Source organism: Pseudonaja textilis, chromosome Z, assembly GCF_049901715.1.
Source record: "Pseudonaja textilis isolate UNSWEBS1 chromosome Z, rPseTex1.2, whole genome shotgun sequence".
NCBI classification, from domain to species: domain Eukaryota; kingdom Metazoa; phylum Chordata; class Lepidosauria; order Squamata; family Elapidae; genus Pseudonaja; species Pseudonaja textilis.
This window is the reverse complement of record NC_142008.1, coordinates 57,281,504-57,298,539: the sequence shown is the minus strand read 5'-3', so window position 1 is coordinate 57,298,539 and position 17,036 is coordinate 57,281,504. Positions and strand designations below refer to the sequence as shown.

The following is a 17,036-nucleotide window of genomic DNA, read 5'->3' as shown; positions in this document are numbered from 1 at the left end:
GGGCCATGCCGATGTTCTCTGCCGATGCCCACTTCCAGCGATTTTGGAAGACCCAGCACCTGTCACACCCATACTCCTCATTGAGGAGTTTGCTTCCAGCCCCATTACGGTGGCTGAAATAGCAAGACACACTGCCAAGGACAAAACCTTGGCCCAAATACTCATGGGTATGGAAAGGGTGGCCAAAGCAGCCAGTCAGTGTGGACTTAGAGCCATTTCAAACTCGGCAACACGAGCTATCTGCCCAAAAGGGTTGTCTGGTATGCGGGGATCAGGTGATAGTACCACCAAAACTAAGGAGACCAATATTAGAGATCCTATACTTGAGTCATCCTGGCATAGTAAGGATGAAGGCACTAGCCAGAAGTTACATGTGGTGGCCAAACATGGACAGGAAAATAGCTGAGCGGATTGCCATATGTAAACCATGTCAGGAATCCAGACCAGCACCCCCCTCTACCCTGGCGCATGAATGGGAGACACCAAAAGCACCCTGGTTAAGTGTGCACATAGATTTTGCAGGGTCAGTCCAAGGCCAAACATTCATGGTAATAGTGGAATTAGTCAAATTGGCTAGAAATAGTACTCATGTCCTCAACAACAGCTGCGGCAGTCATTAGGATATTAAGAAAGCTGTTTTCAATATATGGCCAACAGATGTCCTAGTATCAGATAATGGGCCCCGGTTTACAGCCACTCAATTCAAACTCTTTAGGTGAACAGGGGATCCACCATGCCCTGGTGGCACCATTTCACCCCACCAGTAATGGGAAGGTAGAAAGAATGGTGCAATCAACCAAGGAGGCACTATCAAGAATGGGCCCAGGGGATTGGCAAGCATAGATTGATAAATTATTTTTAGTCCAACATCTAGAGTCACCACAAATTGAAGCCCATGTGAGCTTTTAATGGGTCACTGGCTAAGGACAGAGCTAGACCAGCTACACCCTTACTATGCAGTAGAAACACCCACCAATTCAACCAGCCAGTTCCAGTCATTTAATGTAGGGGATTTAGTCTATGCCCACAACTATGCTGGGAGTGCTCTCTGGGTCCCGCTCATATAGAGTTAGAGGATGGCTAACTATGGCAAAGGCACATCAACCAATTCTGAGGCCGATTGGGTATCTCAGTTCACCGGCACAAACACAAAATAACAAAAAATAAAAATAACACACTAGAAAATAATAAAAGTCCCCAAATCCCTCCAGCAGAACACATGACCCCAAACGACTGATGGGTGCATGCACCAGGAAAACCAGGATTCTAGCAAGGACTCATAGAAGAACCAGTTCCAAGAGAGTCGGCCATGCCCAGGGTCAAGTTCCAGGCAATTCCATTGGCTAACCCAGGAGCAGCAGCTGCCCTGACTGACCTGACCGCCGCTCCAACTGAACTGCACAGGTCGGAGCAAGCTCACTGCTGGTTCGCCTACCTGTGTGACTATGTCAGCTAACCATCTTCTGATTGGTCAATGTCCTGTCTAGTGGAGCCAAGGAATAAAGACTTCACTCAGGTCCATCACCAAGGCATGAAAATAGTTTGTTTTCATTGGCTAAGCCATCTGACAGGTCCTTATAAAAGGGCAAGCTGTCAGATAGGCTGTGGCTGGGTTTTGCTGATGTAATGAAGAGTTTGAAGTCGAAGATGTGCCTCTGCCTCTTCAATCAGCCCACTATCTAACAACAATGACAATAAAGGTCATAAAATGAGCAAAACATATTTAACAACTGTCTCATTTAGAAACAGAAATTTTGAATTCAATTATGGTCATAAGTAGAGGACTACCTATACAAATGAAGAAAGAAAAAGATTGTATCATTCACATTTTATGGAAAATCCAAAACATATACTGAACTAATTTACACATTCACAATAAAAAAGGGTAATAAATCCAGACCGATTATGTGGATGCCTTGACTTACAACTATTATAACTTACAACTGAAATTGTAGGTTACAGGTCAAAGACTACCTGTATAGATCAAAACTTAACTTTGAAAAAGAGTACCTTTATTTCTTGTCTAATCATTAATCTTGCCCAAAGAATCATTAGTTTTATTCACATGTATTTATTTATAATTTTAAGAGACTGGGGCATTATAAAATTTTAGAATGGGCGTTGTTTACCTGAACGCCACTTTTCCTTGTACGCAAGACAGGTCAGGATGGGTGGCACTCTTCCTTATTCTGTTTAGGACTGAATCTGTGCAAAAGGCTTATTAGCCTAGCTCCGCCCACTCTGGGTAACTCCTGCCCTGTTTATGTGAAGTCAGACAGACTGGATTGCCTCTAAAAAAGGAGAAAGAAAAAACAAGAACATTAGCAGGACACCTCCCCCCCCAGGTCCCATGAAAGGAAACTACCCCTAGGGTGGGGCTGACCTGGCTTGCCTACAAGGAAAAGTGGCATTCAGGTAAACAACGCCAATTTTCCCTTGTAAGGCTGTGACAGGTCAGGATGGGACATACCAAAGCAGGGTTGTCCTTGGGAGGGTTAAGACTGGTCCTGGCTGGCACATACCAAATGACTTGTTGGAGGACCCCTCTACTAAATGCCACATCCTCTGAAGTGAAGGAATCCAGGTGATAGTGACGGATAACAGGCGAAGTCCAGGCAGCAGACCTGCAGATTTCTTCCACCAACACCTGGGTAGCCCATGCCGTTGTCATAGCCGCACTACAAGTGGAATGGGCTGTAATGCCCCTGGGAATTGACAGGGACCTGCTGAAATGGACTCGAGCTATGCCTGCCTTGATCCCTCTACTCACAGTAGATAGAGAAAACTTACCCCCCCAACAAGGAAGGTTGGAATGAGCCAATCGAGACTCTGCCCTGTGGAAAACAGCAGTATGATTAATGTAAATTTTGTAAAGCTATGCACACCTCCTGAGTGTGCCAAAGTTTTTTCTCCCCAACTCATGGACTGGATGAGGACAGAAATCTGGAAGCACCAGCTCCTGAGTCCTGTGGAAAAGAGTGCTGACCTTCAGAATGAAGGCTGGGACCAATCTTAAAACCACCCAATGAGGATGGAAGATGCCAGGGTCAGGGCAAATCGAGAGAGCCACCAACTCCGAAACTCCGAAACAATATAACGATGATGGAATTAACTGAAGTACTTAAGAAGCAAAATAATGGAAAAGCACCAGGACCAGATGGACTTCCGGCAGAATTTTATAAAACATTACAAGAAGCGTTGAATCTTCCATTGCTAGAAGTTATGAATGAAGTTATGTTAAAGAAGAAGATACCCTAATCACGGTCAGAAGCTTATATCACACTCATTCCAAAAGAAGAGACTGATCCATTGCAGATTAAGAACTATAGACCTATTTCCCTGCTAAATGCAGATTATAAAATCTTTGCTTCAATATTGGCAGAAAGACTTAAAAAATATCTAAATAACTTTATTCATTCTGATCAAAATGGATTTCTGCCAGAGACAAATCAAAGATAACATGAGAGTAACTCTGGATACTTTGGAGTATTATGAGGCACACCCTGAAAAGCAAATGGCTTTGATATTTTTGGATGCACAAAAGGCATTTGATAATGTGACTTGGCGATTCATGTCGTTATTGTTAGAACAGATGGGGTTTGTCAGAAAATTTATTCAAGCAATAGAAGCCATATACTATAAGCAAACGGCAAGGGTGATGATAGGGGGAAAACTGACAGACTCTATTAAGATAAGAAAAGGAACAAGACAAGGGTGCCCACTATCACCTTTGCTATTTGTATTAACTTTGGAGGTGTTGAATAGAAATATTAGAGATGAAAAGAGTATAAAAGGAATGAAAATTAAAAAGGAAGAATTTAAACTGCAAGCCTTTGCGGATGACTTGGTTTTTATCTTAGAAGACCCATTAGAAACAGCACCAAAATTACTGGAAAAGATAGAGGCATATGGCAAGGTGGCTGGTTTGAAAATTAACAAAGATAAGACAAAGATTTTGACAAAGAATACGTTATTAAGACAAAAGGAAGAATTGGCAGATCTATTGAAAATTCAAGTCACAAATAAGATTAAGTATTTGGGGATACATCTCCCAGCAAGATGTAGTACATTAAAAGAGAACAATTATATTAAACTTAAACAGCAGATAGCCCTTGACTTGGCGAAATGGGAAAATCTACAACTGTCATTAATAGGGAGAATTTCAACAATCAAGATGAATATATTACCCAGAATCCTATATTTGTTTCAAACAATTCCAATTAAGCTTGGAAAAGACTGTTTTAAAGATTTAAATAAAATTGTGTTGAAATATATATGGCAAGATAAAAAAGCAACAATAAAATTAAAACTTGCAAGGTGCTAGAATTAGAGAAGGATTTGGTTTGCCTAATTGGGAGTTGTATTACCAAGCTACAAATTTGATGTGGGTTAAGTAATAGATAACATTAAGAAATACTAGATTGTTGATATTAGAAGGACATGACTTGTTGTTGGGGTGGCATGCTTTTTTATGGTACAAGGGACCTAAAACACAGGGCTATTTTAGAAGACATCATATAGGGGAGTCTTTGTGGTTAAATTGGGAGAAGACTAAAAGACAATGTTATTTGAAAATTCCAGTCTGGTTATCGACTATTGAAGCATTTTCTTATCCTATAATATATAAGAAGGAACAAACAGTTAGATATGGGGAAATACTGAATGAAAAGGGTGAACTTAAATCGATGCAAAATCTAGAGGAACAAGGTATAAAGATGAATTGGTTTTTATATGTGCAAATACATTCAAGGTATGATGAAGATCTCAAAACAGAAGGATTTTATGACAAATTGACTGACTTAGATAAGATTTTGACAGGTACTGATGAAAAGGTGATTAAAAAATTGTATGGATATTTATTAGAAACTAAACTAGAAGAAGAACAAGTTAAAGAAACTATGATTGCTTGGGGGAAGAATTTTGGATATGGAATTGATTTAGAGAAATGGCAAAAATTGTGATCTCAAAATTATAAAATGACAATGTCAACAGCATATAAAGAAAATTTGTGTAAGATGTTTTACAGGTGGCATTTCCCCCCAACAAGAATAGCAAGAATGTTCAAGAATAAATCTGAAAAATGTTGGAAATGTCATCAGATTCCTGGCTCATATTACCATATGTGGTGGACTTGTGCGGATGCTAGAAAATACTGGACTAGAATCCACATGTGGTTGGAAAAAATGACAAAAAAACATATAGATTTGAAACCAGAGATATTTTTATTCGGAATTTTACCTGATACATATAGTAAAGATTTGAAATACCTGATTGTAAATGTTTTAACAGGGGCTAGGATTGTATTTGCTAAAAACTGGAAAAATGAGAAAATACCATTGCAGGAGGAAACCATTAAGAAAATATTGGAATGTGCTGAAATGAGTAGATTGACATTTGAAATTAGAGACAAGGGGATAAACAATTCTATAAAATTTGGGACCTTTTTTATCAATGGTTAGATAATAAAATACAATAATGAAGTATGTAGAATCTTAGAAAATAATAAATATATAAAGATGTATTTTTTTTCTTTTTTACTATATCTATTAAAAAAAAATTTAGGATAGATTTGGGAAGATTATATGAATTGTTACAAAATGATACCAAGTAAATTATAGTTATCTCGCAAAATATGAATGAATAAAATTATTGTCAAATGATTGAATAATAATGATACTAGGGTATTTAATCTTTGATTGAGAATATGAGTTATTATACAATGTAACTGTAATTGATGACCATGAAATGGATGCACAAAAAATTTGTAAACCAACCGACACACTCTTGTAAATTCATGGAAGAAAGATTGATGTTTTTATGTTTTGTTTGTTTATGTTTGTGTTTAAAAAATCAATAAAAAAATTTTTTTAAAAAGATTCTTAGTCTATACACCCGGAACCATTTTCCCTAATCTAAACATTGTGGGTAAAGAACTAGTGGCAAAAAAATCATGTTTCAACTTACAACTTTTATTAAAAAGCATAAAGATTTGGACTTCCGGTTGGGCGCTGTACCGGTGCGGAGCTGAGAGTGGATCGCCGCTCTGAAAGATTCCGATTTTTGCTAGTTGGTGGCTTTTTGGAGCATGTCGGACCCCAAAGGGGTAGGCAAAAGAAAGGGGAAGATACAGAGGTCTTGGGGAGGTGCTGCAATCCCAAAGACTGGAAGAACCCCCTGAAAACCAACAGCAGAAGAGGGAGATCGTGACAATCGGAACCAGAGACGCAGCAGCCCAGCCCATTAAAAGAAGCAAAAAGAGGGAAACAGCAGGCTGAGCACTGGAAAGGCATATTTAAAGGTTTTCAGAATATTGGTGTATATTGTAAAAGAAGCTCCGATTTGAGTGGTGTGGTGAAGCAGCGGAACTATTGACAGGAGCGCTGACTGAAACAACGGCAGAGACTTATGCTGACTAATGGAATCGTGAAACCTGAGGAGATGAAGGGTGAGATAATATTTGTTTTGTGAGCAGAGGAGTGAACTATGGAACCTTATTGTCCGTTTATTTGAGAAGTGGGGAAAGAAAGAAAAAAGAAGTGAAAGTGGTTAAGTGGTATAGGAAAACGAAAGGACAGTTAAGAGTGTAAAACTTGGAAAAGAACTTTCAATGCATTGAAAGATTGGAAGAAAGGACTGGGGCAAAGAAACTTTAATTTGATAAATATTAATAGACAACTCCGACAACAAAACAAGGAAGATCTATTTAAGTTTTATAAGTGGAACTGTGACTGTGTGGGAGTAAAAGAACAAAAGAGTAAGAAGAAAATACACAAATAGAAAGAAGAAACGAAACGGAGAAAGTGACTGTGCAATTTGGAATGAGGACATTTTGAATTAAGAATTGTTGTAAGACAGTTAACAAGAAAACTTTGAATCTGATTTAATAGATATTGGTAAGATACAAACCTATTTAAGTGACATTGGTAGAAAACTAATTTGATAGAGGTAAATATATTAGAAATTTGTATACAGAATATTGCTTAATACTGATTGAATTTTGTGGATTAATTGAATAATTGTTGGAAAGTGATTCTCTAAGCATATGAAATAGATGGTCAAAGAATAATTATGTAATATTATTATTCTTATTTTATCATTCTACTGATAAATTATACTAATCAATTTTTGTTTAAAAATATTATATAAGAAAACTAGGGGAAAAAAGAAATTAGACTTATTTTGATTAAATATATACTCCTAAGGAAATAGATAAATTCATATATATAGGAATTCAAATATATTATTGAGCTGGGTGATTTAACTATTTAACTATTAACTACATTAATTACTTAATTATATAGGTCTGGTGTTTTCTGGTTAAGCATACTGGTATTTATTTAATTGTATTTATAGTGGATTAACTATATATATATTGGATTAATGTTTAACTTTTTAAACCTTAGAATATTTGAGCATTTAAGAAATAGAAATAAGATCTGTCTGGGACTATCTATAATAGAAAACTCTTATTTAACAATATATGTATTAATACGTATACTGTATTCAAAGGAGAAGACAATATAACTTCGCTAGGGATAGTTGATGGCGGATTGGAGAGAGCTTCTACAAATAGTTAAAATGGCAACAATAACTACAAATGTTAAATCAGGGAAGAAACCAGTGACATCTTCACCTTTGGGACAGAGATCAAGTGATGCAATGTTACTGGTGGAAAAGACAAGTTCTGCCCAAAGTTTGCAGGCAGTACAGTCAACACTTGCTATGATGCAGGAAATGATGGTTAAAAACCCATGAACTGATAGCGAGGAATCACGAAGACATGAAATTAGAAATGAGAACTGAAATAGGAGGAGTAAAGAACGAGACACAAAATTTGGATAGTAAAATCGGAAAGATGCAGGAGACAATGACAAAAAATGAACAAAAATTAAACACAGGAGAAGCAAGAACTGAGGTGGTGGAAAAGAGATTAGAGGAATCGGAACAAAATTGGAAAGTCTTATATTTTGAACTTCGGGATTCCATGGTGCATATAGAATTAGAAAAAGCATCATTTTATTTGAGATTCCAGAACGTTGTTGAAGATAAAAAGGAAGATCTATGTGGAATAATGGCGAATTTGATCGCAATAGCCCTACAGAAAGACAAACAGGAAATTGAGAATGACATCAATGAGGTCTATGGAGTATATACCCATTACACCCGAAGACACAGACTAACCCGAGAAATCCACATCAGATTCGCGAGAAAGACAATATGAGACATGTTATACGGCAAAAACAGAGACGAGCCACTGATATATAAAGATCATGAAGTGGTAACGTTGAAGCAAATACCTAGGAGAGTTAGGGAGCAAAGAAGGGGCTACCAGTTTTTGTCATCTCAGTTAATTAAGAATGGTTCAGATATCTCACCCCGGAAGGGCTCCTAGTAAGTAGCATGGCAGGATAAAAAATATAAAATCGATACAATAGAGAAAGCGCATCAATTTCGCAAACAATATCTGGGAACATGAAAGAAGAAGAAGAAGAAGAAGAAGAAGAACATGAAAGTGGAGAAGATTCAAATACAAGAAGTCAGGAAGAACAACTCTCTGAAGAGAAAGAACTTGCACCACAGTCAGAATCTTAGAAACTTAGAGAAGTAGAAGAGGACAACAAACCAAGTACAAGAGAGCCCAGAACAAGGAAAGAAACAAAAAATGCTCTACACAGACAGTAACACGAACAGAGAAATCGCCCTATTTTCAGTTAATATCAATGGTTTAAACTCAACATTAAAAAGAAAACAGTCATTTGAAAAACTTAAAAAACAAAAAGCAGACATAATTTGTATACAAGAAGTACACATCATAGATAAACAGGCAGACCTCCTAAAGGATACCAATTTGGGAAAAATGTATTGGGCTCTTTCAAATCAAAGAAAAAGGGGGTATTATAGTATATATAAAAGATTGGCTGCAACACGAACAAGTATACAAGGATGATGAAGGGAGAATGTTATTTATAGAAATAATATTAAACTAGAAAAAGATTTTGTTAGTTACAGAATATGCCCCAAATGTAAATCAAAAAGAATTCTATAATAAACTCCATCACAAAATAGTAGAAACTGAATGTACAAGTGCATGTATTGTAGGAGATTTAAATGCTGTTTCAGACAAGGACAAAGACTATAAAAGCTCCAAAAAATAAATAAATAAATAAAAGGAGACTATTCCCATCTTCTTTTAATAACATGGTGAGGGAATTAAATTTGAAGAAAGTGTGGAAAGAACCATATCCATCTAAAAAGCAATATACTTTCTTTTCCGATCCCCATCACTCTTGGTCTAGAATAGATCAGATATGGATAGACCCGGGCTTAATGGAAAACATCGAAAATATAGAGATCTTGCCAAATGTATGGGCTGATCATAACCCTATTCAAATTAAGTGGAAAGGAAAGAGAATGATTGGAAGATGGACATTTAATAATAGTATACTAAAAGATAATGAATATATTGAAATGGTGAAAAAAGAATTGAAAATATTTATTGAAATAAATAAGAGAGAACATATGTCCCTTCAAAACCTCTGGGATACCACAAAAGCTTACATCAGAGGTTTAACTATTGGCTATAGCATTAAAAAGAATAAAGAAAAAAGGCACCAACAAAATGTGTGGAGAGAGAAATTTAAAGATTTAGAAGTAAGTAGACAAATTGATCCGAATAATCAAAATATTAGTAAAGAAATAGATTTGGTAAAACATAAGATAAATTTAAGTATACAGGAAGACTTGTCCCAAAAAGTTAAATTAGTAAAACAAAATTATTTTGAAAATGCAAATAAGCCAGGGAGATGGTTAGCTCATAAAATAAAAAAAAGAACAAGGAAAAAGAACGATTGTAGCTCTCCAAGACCAAGAAGGGAAAGTATGTAGTCAGGCTAAGGAAAAGAAAGATATTGCCAAGGACTTTTTACAAATCTAGACAATCAAGAAGAAGTACCAGAAGAACTTATTAATCAATATCTGAAGGAAAAAAAATTACCGGAAATTATGGACGAAGAGAAATATATTTTAAATAATAAAATATCGATAGCAGAAATTAGAAAGGCAATTGGAGCCCAAAAACCAAATAAAACCCCGGGCCCTGATTGAATTCTGTCTGAATTATATAAGGAGTTTCAAGAATTATTGGAGGAGTTAATGACAGACTTATATAATGAAGCCTTGGATAGTGTTAATATACCAAAGTCATGGACCGAAGCATATATAACCCTTATTCACAAAGAGCAATCAGACCCACAAAAAATTCAAAATTATGGGCCAATATCACTTTTAAATGTAGATTACAAGATTTTGGCCACAATATTGGTGGAAAGATTAAAGAAAATATTAAGCAGGATTATTCCTACTGACCAGAATGGGTTTCTACCATATAGACAAATGAAGACAAATACAAGAATAATTATGGATGTTTTAGAATTCTATGAAGTACACACAACTAAAACAATGGCACTGATGTTTTTAGACGCTCAGAAGGGTTTTGACAATTTGAATTGGAATTTTCTTATTAAACAATTGACAGGCATGAAATTTGGCAAAAATTTTTTAGGATTCATTAAAACAATATATAATACCCCAAGTGCAAAAATATTAATGGGGAAAATACAGATTATATAAGGGTGTAAGACAAGGATGCCCCTTGGCTCCCCTACTTTATACTGTATATTAGTAGAAAAAACACTACTGGTACAAATCTGACAAAATCAAGAGATCAGGGGGTTAAAAGTTAAAAAAGAGTACAAACTTCAAGGATTTGCTGATGATATGGCATTTATATTGGCAGATCCCCTAGAAACGACACCCATTTTGATGAATAAAATAGAACAATATGGAAAGGTGGCAGGGTTAAAAATTAATAAAGAAAAAACAAAAGTGATAACAAAAAACTGTACAAATGAACAAAAGGAAAAACTAACAAAGAGATTAGGGATATAGGTAGTAAATAAAGTAAAATATTTGGGGATATGGCTGACAGCTAGGTGCTCGTCAATTAAAAAAGATAATTACAATAAATTAACAATTCAAATATTTAAAGACTTAGATAATTGGGCTAAATTACAAATATCTCCATTAGACGGTATTGCAATAGTACAAATGAATATTTTGCCAAAATTGTTCTTATTTCAGACAGTGCCAGTCAAGTTGGAAAAAAGCTTTTTCGAAGATCTAAATAAACATACATCCAAATTTATATAGCAGAGGAAAAAACCCAGAATAAGATATAAATTATTACAGGATGATAGAAAAAAAGGAGGCTTTAGTCTTCCAGATTTTGAAACATATTACTGTACTGCGATAGCAACCTGGCTCAAAGACTGGGTTAATTTGATAAATAAAAGGATCTTAACATTAGAGGTCTTTGATCTCCAACTTGGATGGCACGCATTTATGTGGGATGGAAAGAGTAAACACCACTTGTACTTTCAAAGGCACTATATAAGGAGTGTGTTAACTATTTGGGAAAAGATTAAAAAAGTACATTAATGTAAGGTCCCAATGTGGTTATCTACAATGGAGGCAGGTACACATCCAAATGTTTTAGATTTTGATAATATCGCAAGATATAAAGCTCTATTACATGAAACCAGAGAGTTAAAGGATAGGAATCAAATATAAATTCAAGGAAAAGAGATAGCAGCACAGATACAAATGCATTACAAAAAAGATAAAGGACAATTTGGTTTTAATATGACCTACCAAGCATTATATAAGATTTGGCATGGAGAGGAAAGGGAATTGATTAGTAAAATATATAAATATCTACTGCATTATAAATTAAAAGAAGAAACAGTCAAGGAGTATATGATAATTTGAGCAAAAAGATGCGGACCACAGTATTGAATTAGACAAGTAGGAACATATTTGAGAAATAAATTACAAACTATGTCAGCCTCGTACAAAGAGAATCTCTATAAAATGGTGTATCATTGGCACTTGCCACCCGCGAGACTGGCTAAGATGTTCCCAAACCTCCCCCTGAATTGTTGGAAGTGTAACTGCATCCAGGGAATATACTTTCAAATGCGGCGGACATGTCCATATGCTCAGTTTTGGAAAAATGTCAAAAATTGGATTCTAAATATAACTAAACAAGATGTAAAACTTGAACCTGAAACCTTTTTGCTGGGTATGATAGACTCAAAAATAGAAAAAAAAATCAATATTTAATCTTGCACATTATAACGGCAGCCAGAATAAGCTACGCTCAAAATTGGAAACTGTCTATTGTCCCTTCAGAGGAGACGGTCATAAAAAAATTCACGAGTGTGCAGAGATAGACAGCCTAACCAAATTACTAAAAAACAACAAAGTTTGGAACTGTTGGTATGAATGGTTAAAGAAAAAGCAACATTTGACAACTGAATAAGTTATGAAACCATGAAGGATGTGCGTTTAATCATAAAGTATTCTGTGAAATTAAAACATTAAAAGAACGAGGAAGGTATTGTAACAAGGTAGATCAGGTCAATGTTATGGGGTAAAAGAAAAAAAGAAAAGTGTAACCAATGCTCAATACCTGCTGCAAAATGTATATATGTATATATATTTGTTTTCTGAGGTTCTCGCGGGCATTTGTATGTGGATCTTTGGTTGTTCGGGTTTTCTCCCGCGTAAGATTCAAAGTATCTAGGCAACGTTTCGATGAAGTCTCATTCATCATCTTCAGGCTTCTGTCTCCAGCTCTGTGCTTCTCAGAGTAATGTGAGATTGCAGCTGCTTCCTCCTTTTAACTGCCAGTGGGGGTGGGACTTGATTGGGTGGGGGCTTGGCTGTGTTCTGATTGGGTGGGGGTGTGTTCTCATTGGTAGGGGGTTTGGCTGTGTTCTGATTGGTTGGGGGTTAGCCGTGTTCTGATTGGTTGGAGGCGTGTTCTGTTCAGGTGGGGGCTTGGTTGTGCTCAGGTTAGTCTTAGTTGCTGGGGATTTGAGCTGGTGAGTTGTGATCTTGCTGTTTGGCTTCTGAGTACGTGGTCCTGCTGCATCTTCATAGTGGGTGTCGGTTTGCTTCATGTATGGCTCAGAGGGGTTTGAAGTGGGTAGTGATGCAGCTGCAGTGCAGCTTCTGGTCCATGGTCGTGTCTCATTTTCTGAATGGGTGGGAGTCTGTTTTCTATATGGAAGTGTGGTGGTGGCATCTTGTGTGGCTCTCATGGGTGTGGGTCTGGTGTCCTTCTTCATGTTAGGTACTGTCTGTTCATGAGGGCGGGTTTCCAAATGGCTGGAAGGCGGGAGGTGTCATCTCGTTTGTTCATGCTGTGTGGGCGTTTTTCTATCTCTATGGCTTCTCTGATTATTCTGCTGTTGAAGTGTTCGGTTTTGGCGATAGTTCTGGTATTTTTAAAATCAATTTCATGTCCTGTGGCTTTGAGGTGTTGGACCAGGGAAGAGGTCGTTTCTTCTTTTTGATTGAGTTCTTATGTTCTTCAATGCGTGCACTTATTCTTCTGTTAGTTTGTCCAATGTATGTGGTAGGGCAGGCAGTGCAGGGATTTCGTATACTCCTTGGTTTTCTAATTCGATTTTGTCTTTGGGGTTTCTTAGGATGGTGGATATTTTTCTGTTTGTGCAGAATGCTGTTTTGATGTTGTGTTTTTGGAGGATCTTGCTAATTTTGTCTGTAGTGCCTTTTATATATGGGAGGAGGGCTTTGCCGTTTTCTTGTTCTCTGTCTTGGATTTTGGTTGGGGTTTCTTTTTGGATTAGGTGGGTAATCTTCTTTCTTTGGAATCCATTGGCTGTAAGTACGTTGGTGAGAGTGTGTAGTTCGGTTTTTTGGTGTTGTTCATCGGCTAAGCATTTTGTTCTGGAGATGAGTGTCTTGGCTACGGAATTGATCTGTGCTGGGTGGTGGTGTGAGAGTGCATGTAGATAGCGGTTAGTATGTGTTTTCTTCTGGTAGATGGTGTGTCCTAGGGAGCCATTGGATCTTTTGTATACCAAGACATCTAGGAAGGGAAGTTGATTGTTGGCTTCTGTTTCCATGGTGAATTGTATTTTGGGGTGTAAACTGCACTACTTAACCTGAAAGAAGACACCAGCATAATAATCCTACCAGCAGACAAGGGCAACGCGACAGTGGTTATGAACACATCTGACTACCAAACCAAGCTAACCAACCTACTCCAAGACCCCACATACAAACCCCTAAAGACAGACCCCACCACCTACCTAGAAAAAACTACCAGATCCAAAATAAAAGCCTCCCCCATCAGTGAAGAAATCCAGCAAGGAATCATACCCAGAGAAAAAGCCAACAATCAACTTCCCTTCCTAGATGTCTTGGTATACAAAAGATCCAATGGCTCCCTAGGACACACCATCTACCAGAAGAAAACACATACTAACCGCTATCTACATGCACTCTCACACCACCACCCAGCACAGATCAATTCCGTAGCCAAGACACTCATCTCCAGAACAAAATGCTTAGCCGATGAACAACACCAAAAAACCGAACTACACACTCTCACCAACGTGCCCAGCCAATGGATTCCAAAGAAAGAAGATTACCCACCTAATCCAAAAAGAAACCCCAACCAAAATCCAAGACAGAGAACAAGAAAACGGCAAAGCCCTCCTCCCATATATAAAAGGCACTACAGACAAAATTAGCAAGATCCTCCAAAAACACAACATCAAAACAGCATTCTGCACAAACAGAAAAATATCCACCATCCTAAGAAACCCCAAAGACAAAATCGAATTAGAAAACCAAGGAGTATACGAAATCCCTGCACTGCCTGTCCTACCACATACATTGGACAAACTAACAGAAGAATAAGTGCACGCATTGAAGAACATAAGAACTCAATCAAAAAGAAGAAACGACCTCTTCCTGGTCCAACACCTCAAAGCCACAGGACATGAAATTGATTTTAAAAATACCAGAACTATCGCCAAAACCGAACACTTCAACAGCAGAATAATCAGAGAAGCCATAGAGATAGAAAACGCCCACACAGCATGAACAAACGAGATGACACCTCCCGCCTTCCAGCCATTTGGAAACCCTCATGAACAGACGAGTACCTAACATGAAGAAGGACACCAGACCCACACCCATGAGAGCCACACAAGATGCCACCACCACACTTCCATATAGAAAACAGACTCCCACCCATTCAGAAAATGAGACACGACCATGGACCAGAAGCTGCACTGCAGCTGCATCACTACCCACTTCAAACCCCTCTGAGCCATACATGAAGCAAACCGACACCCACTATGAAGATGCAGCAGGACCACGTACTAGAAGCCAAACAGCAAGATCACAACTCACCAGCTCAAATCCCCCAGCAACTAAGACTAACCTGAGCACAACCAAGCCCCCACCTGAACAGAACACGCCCAACCAATCAGAACACGGCTAACACCCCAACCAATCAGAACACAGCCAAACCCCTACCAATGAGAACACACCCCCACCCAATCAGAACACAGCCAAGCCCCCACCCAATCAAGTCCCACCCCACTGGCAGTTAAAAGGAGGAAGCAGCTGCAATCTCACATTACTCTGAGAAGCACAGAGCCGGAGACAGAAGCCTGAAGATGATGAATGAGACTTCATCGAAACGTTGCCTAGATACTTTGAATCTTACGCGGGAGAAAACCCGAACAACCAAAGATCCGTATATATATTTGTTTATATGTTGTTTGTTTCTTTTTAAATGTTTTAAATATATGAAACTTAAATAAACTTTATTTAAAAATAAAAAATAAAAAGCATAAAGATTTAGTGAGTGCACTGCAGCCTAGTGTTATCAGACTTTTTCTACATCTTTTCCCCATAGTGGGATTATCATGTGTACAATAAACCTAGGTTGCATCAGATCATCAGAACAATGCATTCAGAAATTGCCTAAAAGATATAATTTGGAAAATGAACAGATCTGGGACTCCAACCTATACAAGAATATCTGAAAGAATTATACATGAAGCAAAATAGGAAAACCTTTTTTTTAAGGAAAGCCAAGAGCCACCATCACTTCAGATTCAAGAGATAAAATTTCAGGGAAGGAGGTATAAATAGATTTTATACCGGTATCTAGGTTCAGATGATACCTATTTCCTTCAATTGTGTCATTATCTTCGTAAGAATTTGGTTCTCTGAGTCCTAATAGCTATTGAAAGCAGCCAATGTGTCTTAGCGTGACATGAGAACGCAACCAGTGAATCATGTTCTCAAAGTAGCAAAAAAAGGCAACAATAGAAAAGGCATCAATAGAAAAACTTCCTATATATATTTCAAAAACGAAAAAGTTCTGACCAACAGCGCGAGCGTCAGCACACCTTTAAAATGTCGATAAAGAAAACCGTCGAAAGTTCCAAACCCTTCTTCAAACACAGAGAGTGCGCAGGTAATTTGTTCTCCACTTACTCGTCGAAGGCCGCCATCCAGACTACCAGAATGCACCCCAGTTCCCTTCAACTCAGGAAACAGCAGTACGATTCGCCTTCCACCCCTCCCAAAGATCGTGCGGAGGAAGAAAGAAAAAGAAGCACCCGATCCCCGCTTACCTGTCCCTAATAGGGCCAACACTGCAACAAACACAAGCCTGGCCAGCGACAGTGCTACACACCGCGACGCAGCCATCTTCATGCGTTTGTTCCGCGGTGGCAGCGAAGTTGCCCTAAATTCAGTAGCTGCGGCCCTCACAGACTAAATTGCTTACGTGTGGATCACGCAGCTGCAAGAACTCCTAGCAACTTCGACGAACTCCTCTTCCTCCCCCGTGTGAAGTCAGACAGGAGGCACCGCCACCTCCTCCCCCTCCCTCATCCCGATCCCCAGGTAAAGCTCCTCCTCTTCCTCAATGGGGAAGTCCAAGGCGTCAACTCGTCCTCGCTTCTCGTACTGCGTCAAGTGATGAGGAAATCGTGCCTCTTTCCTCGATCCCAATCCGCGCCTTATTAGGTATCCTTTCACGGGGTGGAATTCTGTCTAGCACAGAAAATGATTAGATTAGAGGAGTGCTTCGGCTGTTCTCACAGGTATCAACTTTTAAGATGAACAAGGTTGCCTTC

The 17,036-nt window shown here is 38.1% G+C and overlaps 1 protein-coding gene across 3 annotated transcripts in view; it reads right to left on the bottom strand.

Annotated features, from left to right (window-relative positions):
• Positions 1-16,827, bottom strand: part of CDCP1 (CUB domain containing protein 1) — a 64,995-nt gene extending 48,168 nt beyond the window's left edge. For 2 of the 3 annotated variants that reach the window (XM_087916749.1, XM_087916750.1), the window contains exon 1: positions 16,530-16,827. In XM_087916749.1, coding sequence (XP_087772875.1) covers positions 16,530-16,611 — 82 coding nt within the window. In that variant the 5' untranslated portion in view covers positions 16,612-16,827. The remainder of the gene's footprint in view (positions 1-16,529) is intronic. The other variant, XM_087916751.1, reaches the window with a different exon arrangement.
• Between the last annotated feature and the right edge of the window lie 209 nt (positions 16,828-17,036).